This window comes from Podospora pseudopauciseta, chromosome 3 (assembly GCF_035222475.1).
Source record: "Podospora pseudopauciseta strain CBS 411.78 chromosome 3, whole genome shotgun sequence".
NCBI classification, from domain to species: domain Eukaryota; kingdom Fungi; phylum Ascomycota; class Sordariomycetes; order Sordariales; family Podosporaceae; genus Podospora; species Podospora pseudopauciseta.
This window is the reverse complement of record NC_085893.1, coordinates 3,320,071-3,340,173: the sequence shown is the minus strand read 5'-3', so window position 1 is coordinate 3,340,173 and position 20,103 is coordinate 3,320,071. Positions and strand designations below refer to the sequence as shown.

Sequence of the window (20,103 nt, the reverse complement as noted above, 5' to 3'; positions counted from 1 at the left end):
ACTTCAGCTCCTTCATCAGACGGAAAGTTCACAAGTGTTTTTGGTTCTTTGCTCCTGCCGCAATCCATCCCGCGAGCCACTCCTTCCTTTCCTGCGTGCCTGCCTAGAGGTATCAAAGTCTCCGACCCGGAGCGGAGGTTGTGTCTTCACACAATTTTACTGGAAGGTACATCTCTGTTTTACTCTTGCCTATCTGGGGATATGTTGCAGCATGATCTGATCTGGGAAGGCACAGCCAGACAGTTAGCTAGCTACTGGAGGGAAAGAAGATGGTGGGATGGTTTCCAATAGAGGCTTTTTGTTTATTGGATTCTCGGTGTGAACCTGGAAGCCGGGATCCTGTTATTGATTGCCAATGACTACTCTGTCAGTGTAGTAGAACTATCAATAGTCTTGAACTTTGTCGGTGGACTTGTTGAAAGACACGACGTTCTGGCCTGTCAGTTTCTCGGCACCGCAAATCTCGCACATCGATCTTGAAACATTCTTTGGGCGGGGGGTCAGTGCCACCCCGGCCTATAGTTGTCCAGTAGGTGGCTGCTAATGGCTCCAAAATCCTTCGACGGCTTCTTTGCCTGGCCCGTGCCGGTTGGTCAGAAGTTCGGGCGTGGCTGGCAAGGATATGGGTGTGAAGGGCGCCAAGCGTGCCAAGCGGGAGCGTTCTCACGGCGAGAGGTCCACCGCGCGCATCAATTGCCAGTGCCCCGCTCCCGTCGGTTGAAATCTGATGAAAATTGAATTCGTTATTCGTAAAGTGTACTTTTCAAATTCAATTAACCAGGAATTGCATGTGTGTCTCGGTCTCTGCTTTTTCTGTTCTACAAGTTGGCATTGCACAGATATACATGGTCACGTCACCATGCCTCATGCCTCATGCCTCATGCCTCCTCAGTAACAAGCTGACGATCACCGACATGGGCACATGGGCTGGCATCGGTGAACGTGGATTCGAATTCGGCACCCTCGGCGGCCAACCGAAGCACAAAGAGACGCTATCGGAGCAACAGCCGTAGTGTATAGTAGTGTATTTTTCCCCCTCGTCTGGCAGAAATGGTTCCGGATCAGGTACCGTTGTGGTTCTGCGGGCCAAGCACAACCTCATCAAATCTTCCATCAATCAGACGACTCTCTAATCGAGCCGGCTTCCGGATGCCTGCCGACGTGATTGGGCTCCCCTCTTCATCTACTCCGCATTCCGCATCCCCGAAGAGCGAATTGCCTTGGACCAAAAACCAGTCCCGCTGCTGTGGATGGACGCTGTGCTTGGCGGTGTCCACTGCCTCGCCGACTCGTCCAAGCGGCACGTTGCATCGAGCCCCTCCCGTTACCGAGATCCAGCGCGGCCATGGCGCTTCACCAAACAGGGCTACGCTAGGAGGCTAGCAATTGCAGGTGAACGACATCAATTCTTGCTCTTTCTCTCTGTCTCACAGCCATGAGATCACGCACACCGGATCCCGACACGAGTACGAGCACATGGTGAGCGTGCTCTCCTCAAGCAAGACATGATCAACGAGTTAAAAAAAAAAAAAGCATCTCGGTATCTGATTGTCTCTGTCTCGAGATAGGGCCGAGACTTTTATCTAAGCTACACGTGTTTGACGCCAAAGTTACCCATCCCTGAGCCTCCGGGAGTTGCGCCGAAGATCATAATAAGCCTGGGTTATTACGCCCAGGATTCGAGAATGTCGAGACTGTCGTTACAGGTTACAGTTCGGAATCCAGCAGAGGGGATGGTCTCCGCTCGCCGGCCGGCCGGCCGGCCGAACTGCCCACCAGCATGGAGCTAGTGTGGCTTTTCTCGGCCTTTGTATCCGTAGATACTGGTCCACACATATCGTACGGATTTGAAAGACCGACCAGGTCTCGAGCCTCAACAACTATAGCGGTGCCTGTCTTTCATGTCTCACCCGTAGCCAGCTGAGACTGTCCGTTGGCCAGCCCTCCTGCTGGCAACTCGATTCCGATGCACATCATGCCACGGGGTAAGGAACCTGTCACGCCGCGGGGGTCAGTTGCAGTTCATCTCGTCAGGTTGTCAGCCCCGTCAGACAGCCATCTGTGTGATCCTTCTGCAATGACCGCAGCTTCGACGGCGCGGCACAACGGGTGAGGCGGTCATCCAGCGGGGAGCTGTGCATCCATCACGACACTCGACAACTGAATAATGGATTTTTACGCCACACGGGCACAGTTTTCTAGCATCCTGCACCACACAGACAGTAAAGGCGCCAGAGACCCCAAGGCAACCGATTGGAAGCCGCTCCCTTCCCGTACGGCACAGGCTGCATCCTCTCTGACTTTGGTTCGGCTCACCTGGTCCCACATGCCGGGTTTTTTCATTCCGTCTCGAGAAGAGAAGAGATAAATAGGGTGAAGCGTCTCAACGAGCATCATCGTCATGCTTGAGTGAAGCCCACCTACGTCACAAATGCTTGTTCGTCAACTCCATTGCACCAGTTTCCGCCGCAACGCTGATCGCCCATCTGCCTGCTGCGTGCGCAAGCGACAGCGTGGCTTTCACGCTTTCCGGGCACAGTGGGATGGAAAAACGGGAATGTCAGTGATGTGCGGCACAGTACCTTATTTTCGCACGGTCATAGCCGGTTTGGCTGCTGTGTGTTGATAAAAGCGACCGGGGTTCACCTGTGTCAGGGGCCGGGGTGTTTTGCTAGCGAGCCCCCCGTCTGTGGGCGTCTGAGAACAAGCTGTCGGCAGCGGGCACCAAAACCCGAGCAGGAATTGCTTTTTTGCCTCTCTGGAGCATCAGCAGCACATGTCACTCGTGTCTTGGACAGATCCAGGGGTGGCTTGCGAGCTCTACGGAGACGTCAACTGCACCCCCAAGCACCAGTCAAAGGGCCGTGCTGCAGAGAAGGGCGGACCCTGGGTGGTCGAGTGGGCATACGGACGTACACTACTGTTGTATCGTTTGTTACCAAAGCATCATCACAGTACGGATTTTGAATACAGCACCACTTGGTCCCCTCCGGCCTTGTCCCTTCATCCCCTCCTCCGCTCCCCACCCCTGAAGGCTGTGTACTAGGGAGTATGGAGTAGGGACTACACTAGCACTAGGACTGGTGACATGGAATGATGATGGAGCATGGAAACATGGCTATGGCTGGTTGAGATGCCCCGGCTTGTCATTGCTACCCAGCTACAACCCTCTTCTGCTCGGTCCTCTCAAATCACGCTTCGATACCGGACTTCTCTCTCCTTCTGACACCCTCTGCTCTCCCTTCGCCAGACGGCCTCTCCTTCGCTTTTCCCTTTCCAGACGAGAGCTTCCTACAACAAAACACCACCCATCAGCCGTGTGTGCTGCATATCGGATCCTCATACCAGCGCCCTCCGCTTTGCCGCTGTCTCCGCCGCCTCCTGTTTACCCCCCATCTCTGCAGGCTTAGGCTCCCCAAGTGCGGTTGCGCCTGCTCTCAGCCGTTGCCCTTTCGCTCACCAGCTTGGTAGTTCCGGCGAACCAGACGTGGCCCGTAGCTGGGTGCGCATTTACACACGCCCGCCCGGTCGCCTTTTGCCGGTTCCCCAGCAAGACCTCACTTACAGGCCGCAGGCTGGAGAGTCACGGCTTCTACTAATACGACCGCCTTTTAACACATGGTCGCATTGCGGCCGTCTCGGGACCAAACGGCGCAGCTTTCTAGCCCAATTGCTACTCTTGTTCGCCCTCACACTGCTCTCTCTCACTCGCCTTCCTCCACGATAGGATCCCGAGAGAAGAGAGAGAAATAAGAGAGGCTGCGGAACAAGGGGCAAGGCCTGACTGCTACGGAAAAGCATTGGACGGCAACCGCAACCGCAACCTCAACTGCGCCAGCTACAGGCCGCACCAAGACTTTGCGGATCAGAAAACGGCACTGTGGTTGCACGGCGTTGCATCACCACTAGATACCACCCCGGGACTTTCGAGCTGGACGGAGCTGTTCGGGAAGGGACTGGAGACCCTCGTCAACACGCTTTGAGACACTCTGTTATTGCCTCCGTACCGGTCTGCGAAACTGAAGAGGACTCGACAGAAAGAAAAGAAGCCAGACCCGCTGCTCGACGACAAGCAGTGACCGCCACCAACCGCCCAAGACAACATCGTGCGTAGGTATCCATTTTCGAGGTGGTGTGGGTAGTCTACATTACCTATTACCTTGTGGTGCATCCAAACGACCAGGGGTGGGAGAGGAGAACAAGACCAGGAGAAACGAGGGAGCTCAGACCGTGCTTGGTTTCCTTTAAACACCCTTTCCATTCCCAGAAAACACTTCGGCTACCCCCAAATACTTCCCGTCTGCATGTTCCTTGTTGACCGGCAGCTTTCCCCCCATAACCCATCCTATCGGGGACCTTGACCTTGTGGAGACGGTTCCGAATCAGGCTGTCGGAATCTCTGCTTCTTAAAGCAGCTGTAGCCCCAGCAGCACTATGGCCGCTGCGTCACACAACCCGTATTCTCATCCTCCATCTCCCAACCCCTCCTCACGGCCCTACGAATCCTCGGGTGTCTCGTCGGCCGCCTCACCCAAACCGCTTACACAGTACCTTGGCGGCCTGATGAGGCCAAGCCCAAGTGCGAGCCTCCATCATCACCATCACCATCACCATCACCATCATCAACCGCCGCCGCCGCAAACACACCAGCACTCTCCCTCACACCAAACCGCCCCTTCACAACCTTTGGGCCTCTCGACACCTTTGCCTTCGGTTCACCGGCAGCAGCTCCCCCAACCAGGCAGCCATTCGTTCCAACCATACACCCCCGTCACAGCAACATCGTCTACCATGGAGCGAGAGTCGCTGCAGTCAGGGGAGTCAGTTGCTGGCACCCCAGGGCCCTCTCATGCCCAGCTCCCATCGTCTTCCAGCAACAACAACAACAACAGCAACAACAACAGCTCCCAGGCCCAGAAGCGAGCATACCGCCAGAGGAGAAAAGATCCCAGCTGCGATGCCTGCCGCGAGAGGAAGGTCAAATGCGATGCCACCGAGACTACGAGCTGCTCCGAATGCTCGAGCCGGAGCGTCAAGTGCCAGTTCACCAAGGAAACTAACCGGCGCATGTCGTCCATCAAGCAGGTGCAGGATTTGGAAAAGCAGATGGAACGGGTTCGCCGCGAGAATAACAGCCTCCGCCGCATGCTGCAAGAGAGGGACGGCCAGTTTGATATGGATGTGGACGGCGTGGAGCAGCTGCCGCTCCAGCTCCCCGAGATCGCCTCGGCCCCCAAGCGCAAGAAGCGGCCCGCCAGCATTCACGACCTCGCTCGAGCAAGAACCAACCTACGAAGCTTTTCCAGGGGAATCTGGAAGCCACCAGCGCCATACCGACCGGTGGCGGCCCCTGACCCGAGGGACTTCACTTCCATGCTGCCTCCCAGGCAGACGACAGACTCGTTGCTCAGGGCTTACTTCACCTCTGCCCATACCATGACGCCCATTCTGCACTGGAACAGCTTTGTGCAGACGGTAGATGGGCTCTACCGCCAGGGCAATACGATTCGAGTCACGCAGGCCTTCATGTCTGTGTTCTTTGCCGTCATGGCCGTTGGAAGGCTCTTTACATCCGAGAACGAGCACAACCGAGCGTATTCGGCAGCCCATCTTCTCGAGACGACGCGGAGTTTGATTGACCCTTGGAACAACGAGTATGAGCTGGACAATGCGCGCGTGTTTGTGCTTATTACTGTGGCGTTGAATGAGATGAACCTGAAGCTTGCTGCTTGGAACTGGCTCGGCAATGCTGTCCGGGTGGCTCAAGACCTTGGTCTCTACACCGAATTGGGGCCATGGCAGTTCCTCGAGGGTGAGATGCGCAGGAGGACATGGTGGGCCATCTACCTTCTTGATCGCAGCCTGTCTATCGAACTCGGGAGGCCGATGATGATTGACGATTCCGACTGCGACGTCTCGTTGCCCGCTGGAGTCGACGACTGCTTCATCTCTGAGCAGGGCCCAAGGGTGCCCGTGGGCGCAGAGCCGCTTACGCATTCTCTGCTCGCCGTGATACACGTTGTGCGTTCTTACACAGCGCTCGGCAGAGCCCTCTCGTCCCCTGTTATTGCACCGACCCGGCTGGCAACGTTTGACCAGCACTTTTCCTCCTGCCTTCGAACCTTTCCACAGGCTTGCGACCCTACGAGCAACGCCCCCATGACCCCTGCGCTTCTCAACCCCTTGGTCTACCTCCTCCACGCACGCCTGTTGCTCCACCGACACAACCTGCTCCCTTCCTGCCCCCCCGACGTGCGACGGACGGCCTTTGAACAGTGCACTCACACGGCTCTCGAAACTGCTGCTCTTCTCCTGCGAGTTACACCTGATCTTCCGGAAGGCGCCACAGCGCTTCTGACCACACACATCTTCCGCTGCGCGCTGTTCTTGCTGATCACGGGCTGGTTTGATCAGGCGGCTACCTGCGTCCGCGCCCTGGCATCCATCAACGAGCACCGTGACGTTGCCATGCCTTGCGGCCGTTATCTCGGCTTTTTCGTCCAGGTTCTCGGAAATAGGCGAGCCGAGATTACAAGCTACCTCGCCCAGTCGCCATCCCCCAGTCATCCTCCCTCGCCATACGGACCCCCACCACCACGTCCTTCCCAGTCTGCGATTCAAGAAGCGCTCTTTCGAGACGAGGAGCTGGTCGCGTACGTCAGTTCTGACCTCCAGGCCAGCCCTGACACAGCCTGGGTCTGGGCAGGCAGCGACCGTGAGCCGCCGTCGCCCGCTCCTCTTGTTCCATCGGGGGCCGCCAACGGGAAGCACACTCTTTTCAGCATCGACGCGAGGACAAACCTGACGAGCGAACAGAGATGGGAGTGGGGGCCGACTGGGTGGGAGAGGCTGGAGAATTCCATCCGGTGCTTGGCGTCTGGTGCATCCAGTCCCACGAGCGCCTCCGCTCCTCCTCCTCCTCCTCCTCCCCCTCCCCCTCCGGCTGCCCTCGCGCCTGCTCGCCAGCAAACCTGGGGCCCGATGAAGATGGAGCTCACGCCTGGCCCCCCTCCACCTTCACTACCACCGGTCAAGATGGAGATGTCAGCTGGTCAGGGCCACGAGATGAAGATGGCGCCGTTGCCGATGCCGTTTTCTGCCCCTCCTCCTAGGCCGATGGAGATGGGGAGTGGGTCGTCTAATAATAGCCCGACGGCGGCTGCGTCTGGGGTGTCGAGTATTAAGAGTGAGAGTCAGAAGAGGATTAGCATTGCGAATATTATTTAGGGGCGGGGCGGGGTGGGTGTAAATGAATAGATGGGAAGGGAAGGGAACGGAGGGGGATATATCATAGAGATGATACCATGACGTTTGACGGCCGGATTACTATACATACCACATCATCACTGACACAGAGCACATCTCGAACTATACGCCTGTTGTTATACCCGCGACACGATATACCTCCAATTCTTCTCTCTTGTTTTTTTTTGGAGGACAGTCTCTCTTCATTCCTTGCACATTCTTTTCTCTCTTGGTTTATTTCTCATGTCTATAATGACGTTATTCTTCTTGTTTTTTTGTGGATACCATATTTAGTTTTGGGTATAGGGTTGGTTGGTTGGTTGGTTGGTTGGTTGGTCGGTCGGTTGGTCGGTTGGTTGGATTGGATTGGGTTGTATGTTAAGTATGTTTGTGTTTGGTGAGTGTACACAACAACAGCTGGGAGGCAAAAAATGGGTTGCACTTGTTATAGCGCTTTTTGCTACTTTCTAGAGCGGGGGGTTGGGTCATGTGGTTGATTGGTGACCATTGCATTACTTGCCCTGTCTGGTATTCTAGGGGGGTCATTCATGGAGGATTAGGAGGTTAAATGGCAAAAGGGGGGGGGGGGATTTGTTTAAGGGGAAGGGGAAAAGTCAGCTTTTGGTTTGTTGCTCTGTGTCAGAGCTTCTTATCCTCTTGAAAGAGAGGGTGAATAAAAAAAACTTGTGTAAATGTACTTTGTGGTCTAATGTTGCCGTGCCCTGTTACTTGTGAAATTCTGTGTTTGAGATGGGGGACTTTGTTCTCGGGCAATGTTTTTGTGCATATACCTCGACCGCCTCCTCGTCAGATAATTCTACGGAACACATTTGGGGAAACCATTCTTCAGATCTCGAGCTGCCCAACCCAGATTCTTATACAAAGGTCATCCCAAGCTTCTACATCAATGCCACTAGACTCTCGACATGGTAACTACCACACGTCGCTTTAGGTTTTGGCTCGTCGATAAATAGGTACCCTCAAAAAAAAAATCTTTCTATCAACATCTTAAAAAAGAGAAATTCTAGCCGGGCAATCCCCCCCTGGCTTTACTGGGCACCTCACCCCCCATGGGAGTTGGGGTTCTGTACAGCGCCTGAAATTCCAACTCCATCAACCACTTACTCCTACGCAACCTATATACTTCAGGCCATACTGCTTAATTCTCTACCTTCTAGCAATTAAACGCGCCTTACAAATTACTTTAATTACAACCTCACTCACAGCCTTTAGCTAGCTAACTACAATCTTACCCACAGCTTTAGCTACTAGTTTAGCTAGCTATTGATTTGAAAGCGGCATTACTTATAGACAGTGCCAATTGTATTTTATTTTTAGCTTGACTATAGTATGTATAAATACTTAGCTATATATGAATTTATATGGGACAAAATGCAGGGCAGTAACAGTTGTAGTTATCGATGGTAGAGGTGATGGGAAAAAGTCGTCAAGAATATCACATCAAAGTCAGGGGCCATACAGAACCCTAACCCCCATTGGGTGTGCCCGGTTAGCTAGGGGGAGATGCCCAGCTAGAATTTCTCCTAGAAAAAATACCTACACAAATTGGCTAGCTCTCTTACAAGCCTATCACTGCTCACACAAGACACCCATCTGAAATGCAAGACAGCATATATCCGAGAGGCATCTTACGACATACCAATGCTTTCTCTCACGTACGATCATGTCTGTCTCATCCCAACCTCTCACCAAGTCTTGAGGTGATAACGATAGTAGAAGCACCCGGATCACGGCACAACACGCCCAAGTCATGGTTTATATAAACAACGGAGTAATATACCATCCCCCACTCCCTCAAGCACACCTACATCTACCATTCCCACCACAGCTATAGTATCCCACCATATATATATCCCACCATATTGATATCCTACCTCATAAACCCCCAGCAACAATCTCCTCCCCCCCCCCTTCCCCCCCAATAACACCAATCTAAACCACGTTTTCCTCATTATTCCCCGGTCATCAAAACTACCCACCGAAAACCCCATTTATCCTCCCCTTCAACTACCGCACCAACATCCCTCCCCCCAAAAATCCAGAACAACTGATCGTCACTCTCCCATTCCCATCCTCCCGGTCCAAGTCCCACACCTCCCATATTAACCCACCCACCATCTCCCTCAACCCTTTTATCCCCTACCTCAAAAAAATCCCGAACCTATCGGAATAAAAACAACCCCACACCATGCAAGAAGAAACTTACATATATTTTTGCGGGGTTCTAATCAATCGACCATGTCGGAAATCTGCCTAGATACTCTCGATATATATACAATCAAAACACACTCTCGCTTTTTATAGCACATACATCTTGTGGTGTGGCTGCGACTGGGACTGCGGCTGCGGCTGTCTCGTCTTGTGTGCCGTTGCCGTTGGTTTCAGCAATAACAGACCCCTGATACCACTCTTTACAATACCACCCGGTAACATTACACCCGCACACAACGCAATATTACGTAACCTCCCCCCCGGAAACACACACAGTTCGGTCGCTTCCGAAAACAGCGCACCTCCCGTTCCGAGTTCCGGGCCCCAATTCGGTTCGCACTCCGATTTGTCTGCACCATGTTTCTTTCAACCAACGTTCTGTTTCACACCCACACTGTACAGAATGCACGCGGGTAGTATGCGAATTGGTAAGCCGTGAAAATACGCGGCATTTGTCGGCTCGTCGGCCGCCACGGATGGAAGGCGAGGAAACAGCGCAAACAGAGATAACGGCCGCCTACTTGACCATGACATCACCGTCGTTGTTGTGTTGATGTTCACCATTCCCAAGTCCTCCATCATCGGCGGTTGACTTTTGCAAGCCATATCCCCGTTGTTTTTGTTGACTTTATACGTCTGCCTTCTTTGTCTCCGCCCAAGCCGGAGCATACGGACCGGAAGTGCATCCCGGACTGCAGACCGGATCCGATCGGCGCCACCTAGAAAGCTAAAAAGAAGTCCTTGTCAGGTCCACACAATCCACTGTCCACCGCCATGTGGAGGCGCTTGAGCCAAATCGTGGTCAAGGTTCGCCGACGCCATGGCTTCGATTGTTCCGGGTCTGCGTCTTCGGGTTTCCCAACGGCGGCAGGTGCACAATCCAAGTTCGACAAGACAACAACCGCAACGATGCCATCGCTGTCGGAGAAAGACCAGCTGGCATGGGCTTCAGTACCCTGGACGTCTGTGGTAGACGAAGAAAGTGGCAACGTCCTCGGCTGGCGCAAATCTCAAGTCCCCTACATTCCTGGGGGCGTCGATAACAGTGGTTTGTCACTCCAGACGCTTGATGTTTGGCTTCCCGCTTCGTGCACCCCTGGATATGCAACCTCGCAGGCTCCTGATGCCCCTTCCCTCCCTTCTCAGTCAGGACACTGGATCGTCTACATCCATGGCGGAGCCTGGCGCGACCCCATGATTGACGCCTCGTCGTTCTCCCCCACAGCTATCAATCTCCTTCAAGCAGCCGCCAGTTCCTTTTCCAAGGGCTCGGTTCCCATCGCCGGTGTGGCATCCCTCAACTACCGGCTCTCTCCCCACCCCAACCACCCTACCGGAGGGCGAGACCCGAATCGAGAGGCCAGACACCCAGATCACATCAGCGACGTCCTAGATGGCCTGGCATTCCTCCAGCGTTTGGGTGGTGCAACTGGGTCATGGTTGTTATCCGGTCATAGCTGTGGAGCAACCCTCGCATTCCAAGCAGTCATGGCCCCCTCGCGATGGGGCCTCGACACTGCCATCGTGAAGCCCACCGTTGTCGTTGGTCTGAACGGGCTGTACGACTTGGCTGGCTTCATCACCATGCCACCGCCCGAATATGTTGGCCTGAGAGATGCGTATGACGAGTTTACTCGTGGCGCCTTTGGAGACGACGAGACCGTTTGGAAAGATGCCTGCCCTGCCACGGCAGACGATTGGACAAGCGAATGGCAGGAAGGGAAACAAGTCGTTCTGGCCCAGAGTCGTGAGGACAGCCTGGTGCCGTACGACCAGCTCGAAAAGATGGGGGCCTACCTGAGCAAATCATCGTCTTTGAATATTCGGGAAATGGAGGCTGGCGGTGATCATGATGATATCTGGAAGAAGGGTGACAGGTTGGCCGAGATATTGTACGAAGTTGTATCGGGTTTGATGTGAAGAGGATGAGCCGTGGTTTTGGCGATTTTGAACGCTAGGCTTAATGATTAATGTCTCTTGGGGGAATTTATTTGCATTACCGACTGTCAACATGGTCAAAGGTATTTGGACAGCAGAACGGGAGGAGGTTTCGACACACCGACTGAGCTGGCAGTAACAACACCAGCTCAAAACTGTGAAATATTGGCGACGTCAGAATCTCCAGACAATCTGGGCTGGATGGTCCTTTTGAACAACCCAAGGGTTGAATGGGAATAGTGGCTTGATCCTTCGGTGCGTTACCAAAGCTCTGATTGGTGGAGAGTGTTTGTGTCACCGGCATCGACATCCGATGTTCCATTCTGGCAAAGCTGCATGCTCTTCTTTTCGGTGGCAAATGCGTCAGATATAGATGTTGTCAAATGAGGGAAAGCTCGTTGTAGATTGTCACACGTTGGAATAGGCAGGGCTCCAAACCGGTAAAGAGTACATGAACGTGATATCCACCACGCATCGAACCACATGTCAAGGCTGAGCTGGAATGGAACATCAAGGAATCAAAACTGGCTCCCAATTTCTAAAAATTCTTGATCGGTTTGGGGGACCTCTGCTCCTGCCTAACCTCTCATACGCTCTTTCCTCATCTCCATTGAGTGGGGTCTGAAAAATGTCCAAGTCTGGGAGAGTATCTCTTTCCGGTCTCGGTGATATGATGTCATTGCATTCTTGAGCACATCGCAGCAGTTACGAAGGGACAGTTTCAACTTGCAACACAAGCCCTCAATCACAAAACATTAGATCTCAGTGCTACGTTGAATTGGTCGAGAAATAGAGAATTGAGGTGTGTGGGACCCCGCTCAGCCTGGATGCAGGCAGGGCTAGCAAAGCATGCGAGCTGCATGGAAATGTCGCCTCCAACGGCCTTCGATTTGCTCCAGACGACAAGCTTCGCGGGGGCTGCGTCACCACTAATGCAGGGTGTTCACTAAACTTCGAACTTGTGTGGGCTTTGTGTCCGTCCGTACTCGTTCGAGGAGCTGCTGCTTCCCCTCAACCCCTCCTTCCTACTGCGGAAGCAAGCTCGGGGGGCGGCCTCCCCTCTTTTCTTCTTCATCTCACGATTCTCGCAAAACAAACGTGGAGGCCCAACGAGGCTTCAATCGACGTGGCTTTGCCCAACGTGGAAACCGGTCAGTTGTGTGCCCATTTCCGCCCGTAGAACCCCCAACGTGACAATCATGAGATGACCGGGGCAAAAGCTCCCCACGCTCAACTCTTGCCAGTCCAGTGTTGCGCAGCAGCTGACAAAGAGGGCCTGTCAATAGACCTCCCCGTTCCTGTTCTAGGTAGCTGCTAGACCGTTTGTCGAGTATAAAATCCCCCCTCCAACTAGCACTGTGAAGGAGATTTCCACTCTGTCTGTTTTGCTCAGACCCCTCCTCATCGCTTTGCGCAATATCATTTCAGCAATAGAACATACACTCTCCCGAGGTTGCCCAAGATGGTACACCTTTCGACCATCCCCGACGAAAACCAGGTCGTCGACGGCAAGCTGGCTGGTGGCATCAAAAAGGCCCACCTCCAGCTTGTCAATGACGATGACAGCTTCACCACTAGCGTCTACGGCTCCCGGTTTGCCGCCAGAGACCTCCCCAAGCACGAGATGCCCGAGGCCGAGATGTCTAAAGATGTGGCCTACCGCTTGATCAAGGACCATTTGAGCCTGGACGGCAACCCCATTCTGAAGTAAGTCGTCATATCATGTTCGGCCGTTCGGCTCCGAGCGACTATCCGTGCGCTGCTGTTCCTGCTTCAGAAATGCTAACGGCTGTATGTTGTGCCACAGTTTGGCTTCTTTTGTCACGACTTATATGGTATGTACCCCCTATCAATAGCAGCTCAAACATGCGCTAACGCTGCATGTAGGAGGAAGAAGCGGAAAAGCTCATGACCGAGGCCTTCTCAAAAAACTTCATCGACTATGAAGAGTACCCCCAGTCGGCCGACATTCAGAACCGATGCGTCTCCATGATCGGAAGACTGTTTCACGCCCCGATAGGCGTCGAAGACGATATCGGCGCTATTGGCACTTCCTGCGTCGGTAGCAGTGAAGCCATCATGTTGGCTGTGCTTGCGATGAAGAGGCGCTGGAAGAACAAGAGGATAGAGGAGGGCAAGCCGTACGACAGACCCAACATTGTCATGTCGTCGGCCGTTCAGGTGTGCTGGGAGAAGGCGGCGCGCTATTTCGAGGTGGAGGAGAAGTTGGTGTACTGCACCGAGGAGCGATATGTCATTGACCCCGAGGAGACTGTCAATCTTGTCGATGAGAACACTATTGGCATCTGCGTGATTCTCGGGACGACTTATACCGGCGAGTATGAGGATGTCAAGGCTGTCGATGACTTGTTGACCAAGAAGGGGTTGAACACGCCGATTCACGTCGATGCTGCTAGCGGTGGGTTTGTGGCACCATTTGTCGTGCCAGACCTTGAATGGGATTTCAGACTGGAACATGTCGTTTCCATCAACGTGTCTGGGCACAAGGTTTGTCAACACCCCTGAGAAAAACACTTGGACTTTGCTGACCATGGATCTAGTATGGTCTCGTCTACCCTGGTGTTGGTTGGGTTGTGTGGAGGAGTACCGAGTTCTTGCCCCAAGAGCTCGTCTTCAACATCAACTACCTCGGCGCCGATCAAGCTTCCTTCACCCTCAACTTCAGCAAAGGGGCCAGTCAGGTCATTGGCCAGTACTATCAGCTCATCAGACTTGGGAAACACGGATACAGGGCCATCATGAGCAACCTGACGCGAACGGCCAATTACTTGTCAGACTCTCTCGAGGCTCTCGGCTTCATCATCATGTCCAAGAAGTCGGGCGAGGGTCTGCCACTAGTAGCCTTCCGTCTCCCGCCCCAAGAAGACCGCAACTATGACGAGTTCGCCCTCGCTCACCAGTTGCGCGTTCGCGGCTGGGTTGTCCCCGCGTATACCATGGCGCCCAACACAGAGAACCTCAAGATGCTCCGCGTAGTCGTTCGCGAGGATTTTACGCGCAGTCGATGCGACAGCCTCATCACTGATATCAAGCAGAGTCAACAGCTTCTCGGACAGATGGACCAGGACAGCATCAAGAAGCAGCAGGACTTCATCCACAAACACAACACCTCGAGCGGGAAAGCCTCACACAACCACCCCAAGTATCGGGTAAGGTCCTGTGCTCCCCTTTTTCAAGGCAATTTGCAACGTCTTTTGTTATGTTTTTTTGTCGGAAGAAATGATGCTGACCACTTACACAGAAGGAAAAACATTCTCTTCAGGGGAAGACAGGCAAAACTCACGCTATCTGCTAAGGAGAGGCCCGAGCGGGCTGTCACACTCTTGAGAATGCAGGGGGCTTGGTGGGGAGGGGAAAGAAAACTTCTCTCAGTGCCGAGCTGCCCAGTGGACAGCAGTTGTTGACGCTGAGGATTGCATGTCCGTCATGATGTTGTGTATGCGTATATATTCGAGAGACAGAAAATGAGAACCTTGATGACCCAATCATTGTCTCAATTGACAGGGGTTTGTGTTATCGATAAGCGAGCCAAGTCCCGTCCGTTGCAGTGGGGCACGCGCCTTTGCGGGCGCATCCCCGACATCGCTTGACAGATTTTCTCGGGTATTGATCTGATAAGATGCGAAGTGGGTTGGACAGTCACAACAGTCAATGGAGTCACTTGGATCTTTCTTGAGTCACTGGGATCTTTCTTGAGTCACTTTCATCCACCTCCTCCTGTTCTTAAAGTGGTCGACGCCGCGCCTTTTGAGAATTGATTGATCTCTCAATACTCAATTGCTTTCTTTTCCTGCGCGCCGTTGGACTTTTTCCAACTCCATCCAACTCTATTTGTCGGTATCACACCCCAACCGTTAACTTCACCAGCTTTTCTTCTTTTTTTTTTCTTTTTAAATCTTCATCATGTCCCTCCGTCCCACCCTCCGCCTCGCCGCCATGGCGAGCAGGCGCTGCTGCTCCCTGGCATCAACGAGGCTAGCCAGCACTGCCACCGTCCCCAAATACAAGGAAATCACGCACCCAGACATCATGCCGGGCAGCTCCAAATCCCAATCTCTCATCGACTCCACCTCCCCATACATGGTGACGACCTACTCCCGCCCCCCCATCGTCTTCACCAAAGCCTCCGGCTCCCTGATCTGGGATGCGGCCGGCAGGGAGTACCTCGACTTCACGGGCGGCATCGCCGTCAACTCTCTCGGGCACAACGACCCCCAACTCTGCGCCATCATGGCCGACCAGGCCACCACGCTGACTCACTGCTCCAATCTTTACTACAACTCTTGGGTGGGGGAACTATCCAAAAAGCTGGTGGGATTGACGAGGGAAAAGGGGGGCATGCACGACGCAGCCCAGGTATTCGTCTGCAATTCCGGCAGCGAGGCCAACGAGGCGGGGATCAAATTCGCGAGAAAAGTCGGCAAGGTTGTCGATCCGAGCGGGCAAAAGGTGGAGATCGTCAGCTTCAGGAACGCGTTTCACGGCCGGACGATGGGGTCTCTGTCGGCGACGCCTAACCCCAAGTATCAGGAGCCGTTTGCGCCCATGGTTCCGGGTTTTAGGGTGGGGGAGCTGAATGACGTTGCTGGGATCGATGGGCTGGTGACGGAACGGACATGCAGTGTTATTGTTGAGCCGATTCAGGGGGAGGGGGGGGTCACGCCGGCGGAGGATGAGTTTTTGGTGAGGTTGGCGAGACGGTGCAGGGAGGTGGGGGCGTTGTTGCATTATGATGAGATTCAGTGTGGGTTGGGACGGACGGGGCAGTTTTGGGCGCATGGGCATCTGCCGAAGGAGGCGCACCCGGATATTTTGACCACGGCGAAGGCGTTGGGGAATGGGTTTCCTATTGGGGCTACGATAATTAACGAGAGGGTTGGGGAGAAGATCAAGGTGGGGGATCATGGGACTACGTTTGGGGGGAACCCGTTGGCTTGTCGGTTGGCTTGCAATATCGTGGAGAGGTTGGGGGATGAGAAGCTGCTGGAGGGGGTTAAGAGGAAAGAGAAGATCTTCAGGGAGACGTTTGAGAGGTGGAGGGGGGAGTGGCCGGAGTTGGTCAAGGAGGTGAGGGGGAAGGGGTTGATTTTGGGGTTGCAGTTGAGTGAGGACCCGGCGGGGATTGTCAAGGCGGCGAGGGAGAGGGGTTTGTTGGTCATCACTGCTGGAACAAACACGTTGAGGTTCGTGCCGGCGTTGACGATCGAGGAGGGGCAGATTAAGGAGGGGTTGGAGAAGTTGGAGAATGCTATCAGGGCGACGAGGGAGTAAGAAGGGGGTGAGGTGAGGATTGTGTATAGATGTGGTGGGATGGGGGGATGGGGGATCTTTCGTGTGTAATCTTTCGTCAAGTTCATTGTCTGGAGTTGGATGGTTTGGAAAATAAAAGAGATTCCGGTTCGTCATAGTTTGCTTCGGGATGTGCTTGTTTGTTGACATAATAGGCTTACATTTCCACCTACATGGTTGTTCAACTGGTGGCAATGGATATAGGATACACGATGGTGTAGGAGATAGGTCATAGCAAGAGAAATAAACCAGGGTCTGGAAAGAAAATAGCCACCATTTGTTCAGCCACCAGGACTCAGGCCCCTCCCTACTTTGGAAATCAGTTTGATGACAAAGGAAAAAGTTTTGTTGCCCGGGTCCATTCCGAGGGAATATTTCACTGCCACCTTCCATCTATGAACAGCTAGGCGTCTGTATATATCATGGTCTGACCTCTTTAGGAAAAGACAGCAAAAGAACCAGCCTTACCTCCCTCCAAGATAACAGACAGCTTGGCCTTTTCAAAGACAACCAGAACATATCTACAAACAGCAAAAAAAAAAAAAAAAAAAAAAAAAAAAAAAAAAAAAAAAAAAAAAAAAAAAAAAAAAAAAAAAAAAAAAAAGAAAAAAAAAAAAGAAAAAAAAACCCCCCTCTCCAAATTACGATGTAATAAAACCAGCTATACAAACAGTCCTTTGGATACATGTCATGATGGGAAATGGCAGGGCCTTAATGTACTATCCACCAAGCTTCCACAAGTATCAGAATTGATAGGAATTTAGCCCGCTGAAGCCAAACCGGGAGGAGGCATGATATTCCCTCCACAGGTTCAGTTAAAGCTCACGGGGGCACCTAATTGGGGCTTACCTGGTCAAAGAAAAATGTACAAAACCCCCTGCCCGGCTCCAAACGATGGGATGAATCGAGAAGTTCAGCTTCAAGGTAACTGATGCCCCTACTTCCTTGTCTGGGTAACAAAACAACAACCCATACGGCAACCTGACCGCCTGGGCTGTACCTCTTGTAGGTGGGCGAGAAGAGGCCGCAGACTTCCCACATGATGTAGAGGGCACACGGTTGCGGACCTCGAGCATTCGAAACCTCTTTGATCTCGTCCAGTGGTGTGTGAGACATCACATCAGCAAGTTCTGATACAAAGCTTTGTGGCAAGCATATGACTTTGTTTAACGCCAGGAGGGAGGTCACACACTGAGTAAGGTAGGTAGCGGTCGTGTTTTCTTGAGCTCGACATCGCCACTGGGAAAGCCACATGGCAGTATCGACGCATGCGATACTAGTGGGCTGTTGGAAGTGGATGGGAGGAAATCTCCAGACGGTGATTGTACATGCGTGTAGCATGTTTGCCGTCTGGCATATTGTCACACTTCATCTCTCGTTCGACAGCATAGTATGGTATGCAGTGTCAGGTGGGAGTTGCATACAACAGCTGTTGTCTTGCTTTTCTTCTACCATCGTATTCCATATCACGCACCACAGGGTCACAAGTCTTAAATCACTCAAGTATGGTCATAAGCGATGGAATTTTGCTCATCCATCTCTTCTCGCGAGAAGAGACGATCTAAACTGTCCTACCACCCTAGCCGTTCCTCCCAAATGCATTTCCCTTTTGTCCTCTCTAAAAAAAATGTTTGTGTGAAAAAAAAGTCATATTGTTACATGAAGTCCTCTCCCGAAATGAATTTGCTGCCACCAGATGCTGCCTGCCATCCATCCCCAATCCAATTCCCAATGAAAAAACGCCGTCTTTCCCAGTTTGTGAACCCCTCCTTCTTTGTGAAATGTGGGGGAAAAAAATGTCGACCAGTATCAAATATGGCCAAAAAGTGGTGATGTATAAACGAATGACACCAACAATGTGAGAAATGTGTGTCGGGTATAACAGAGAAGCGAAGGTCGAAAAGAGGGGGTATGGTTAGAAGCGAAAAAGAAGAAGGGGTCGACGAATTCATCAAATCCATCGACATCACGCAAGGACAATGTCTATGGCTGTCCTTGTCCAAGCAAGTTGCAGAAGTTCATCTCCGAAAAGGTAGAGAAAAAGCTTAAGCAAGCTGGAGTCTGGAGCCCTGTCTCCACCTGAAGCTGCGGCGGGAAGCACGCTTGTTGACGAGGAGCTCAGTGCCCTCACCCATCTGGCACTTGGTGCCGGGAGCCATGGCCTGGACGACAGACCAGGTGCCGGAGGCGCAACGCTGGAAGCCGTCGCCGAGACAGTTCCAGGAGCCCTCGTTCTGGCAGGCAGTGCCGGCAGGGTAACCGAGCTGCTGACCAGCACCGCCAGTGGGAACGGGGGCGGGGGCGGCAGTGGGAGTGTTGGCAGGGCGAGTGGAAATGACGAGAGTGGTGGGCTGGGGAGCCGGGACATCGATAGGGGCCGAAGTGACGGGCTTGTCAGGAGTGGGAACAGTGATGAAGACACCGCCGGGAAGAGAGACGGGAGCCTTGGTGGTGACGGGGGCAGCTGTGGTGGTGGGAGGAACGACTGGGGCCTGCTCAGTCGTGGTGGGAGCGGGAGCGGGAGCATCACCACCGCCGTTGCCGGGGTTGGGAGCGGGGGCACCGGCGGGACCGCAGTTGCCGGAAGGAGCGCCGGTGCTGCCGCCGTTGTTGATGACATCGGGACCGGGGTTGGGGTAAACAACATCGGTACCCTCGGCGACAGAGCAGCCATTTTCAATGTTGGCGACGAAGAGAGCGGGGCGAGAGGAGAAGCCGACAGAAGCACGCTTCTGGACGGCAGCCTCCTCGACCTTGGGAGCCTCAACCTCACGCTTGGCGGCGCTCTTGCTGATGGTGATGGGGGCGCAGTTCATGTAGAACTCGCGATTGCCGATGTTGTTGTTCCAGGTCCAGGCCCAGATGGCCTCACCCTCGGGGGCATCGTCGGGGATGGTGAAGGGGTAGCTGGAGGCGAGCGGGCAGCCACCGATGATGGACTGGATCACGGTGAAGGTGGCACCCTTGTCATAGCTCAAGCTGACCTGGCACGAACCACCGCCGTGGGGAGCACCGCCGGTAACCTTGAACTGGTACGAGCCACCGGGGCGGTAGGAAGCGGTGGGAGCACCGGCGGCGGTACCGAGATCCGAGTGGTAGCCCTTGCAAGGGTAGTTGGCACCGTTGGCAGCGAGGGGAGCTGTGTTGGTGTAGTCGATGTTGGTGGCATGGGGGTTGAACTTGGACCTGAAGGGGGCAGGTTCTGAGATTTCCATGTGGGCCGAGGCGAGCTGGGCACCAGCCATGAGGAAGGCGATGGCGCCGGTAGCGAATCCGTTGGAAAACATGGTCAAGTTCTTGTTTGTTGTTTGGTGGTTCTGTGGATGCCGGATAGGCGAGTGATCGATTGGTTCTCTGAAGTTTTCGTTTTCAAGGAGT

General features: G+C 53.5%; 5 protein-coding genes across 5 annotated transcripts; 4 read left to right on the top strand and 1 right to left on the bottom strand.

Moving 5' to 3' along the window:
• Positions 1–4,434: 4,434 nt before the first annotated feature.
• On the top strand, positions 4,435–7,227 carry QC763_309460 (uncharacterized protein; the record flags this gene model as incomplete). Its single annotated transcript, XM_062911399.1, has 1 exon — positions 4,435–7,227. One exon carries the CDS (start codon positions 4,435–4,437, stop codon positions 7,225–7,227), a length of 2,793 nt encoding a protein of 930 aa, XP_062767426.1.
• A 3,024-nt stretch (positions 7,228–10,251) lies between these two features.
• On the top strand, positions 10,252–11,397 carry QC763_309450 (uncharacterized protein; the record flags this gene model as incomplete). The annotated part of the gene is made up of 1 exon (XM_062911398.1): positions 10,252–11,397. One exon carries the CDS (start codon positions 10,252–10,254, stop codon positions 11,395–11,397), a length of 1,146 nt encoding a protein of 381 aa, XP_062767425.1.
• Positions 11,398–12,211: 814 nt separating this feature from the next.
• On the top strand, positions 12,212–14,935 carry QC763_309440 (uncharacterized protein). The gene is made up of 6 exons (XM_062911397.1): positions 12,212–12,566; positions 12,702–13,122; positions 13,223–13,250; positions 13,303–13,923; positions 13,977–14,585; positions 14,678–14,935. Exons 2-6 carry the CDS (start codon positions 12,878–12,880, stop codon positions 14,729–14,731), a joined length of 1,557 nt encoding a protein of 518 aa, XP_062767424.1. The 5' UTR covers positions 12,212–12,566; positions 12,702–12,877; the 3' UTR covers positions 14,732–14,935.
• Positions 14,936–15,339: 404 nt separating this feature from the next.
• ARG8 (acetylornithine aminotransferase) lies at positions 15,340–16,707 on the top strand (the record flags this gene model as incomplete). Its single annotated transcript, XM_062911396.1, has 1 exon — positions 15,340–16,707. One exon carries the CDS (start codon positions 15,340–15,342, stop codon positions 16,705–16,707), a length of 1,368 nt encoding a protein of 455 aa, XP_062767423.1.
• A 2,063-nt stretch (positions 16,708–18,770) lies between these two features.
• QC763_309420 (uncharacterized protein) lies at positions 18,771–20,012 on the bottom strand (the record flags this gene model as incomplete). Its single annotated transcript, XM_062911395.1, has 1 exon — positions 18,771–20,012. The coding sequence occupies one exon, from the start codon at positions 20,010–20,012 to the stop codon at positions 18,771–18,773; it is 1,242 nt and encodes a 413-aa protein (XP_062767422.1).
• Between the last annotated feature and the right edge of the window lie 91 nt (positions 20,013–20,103).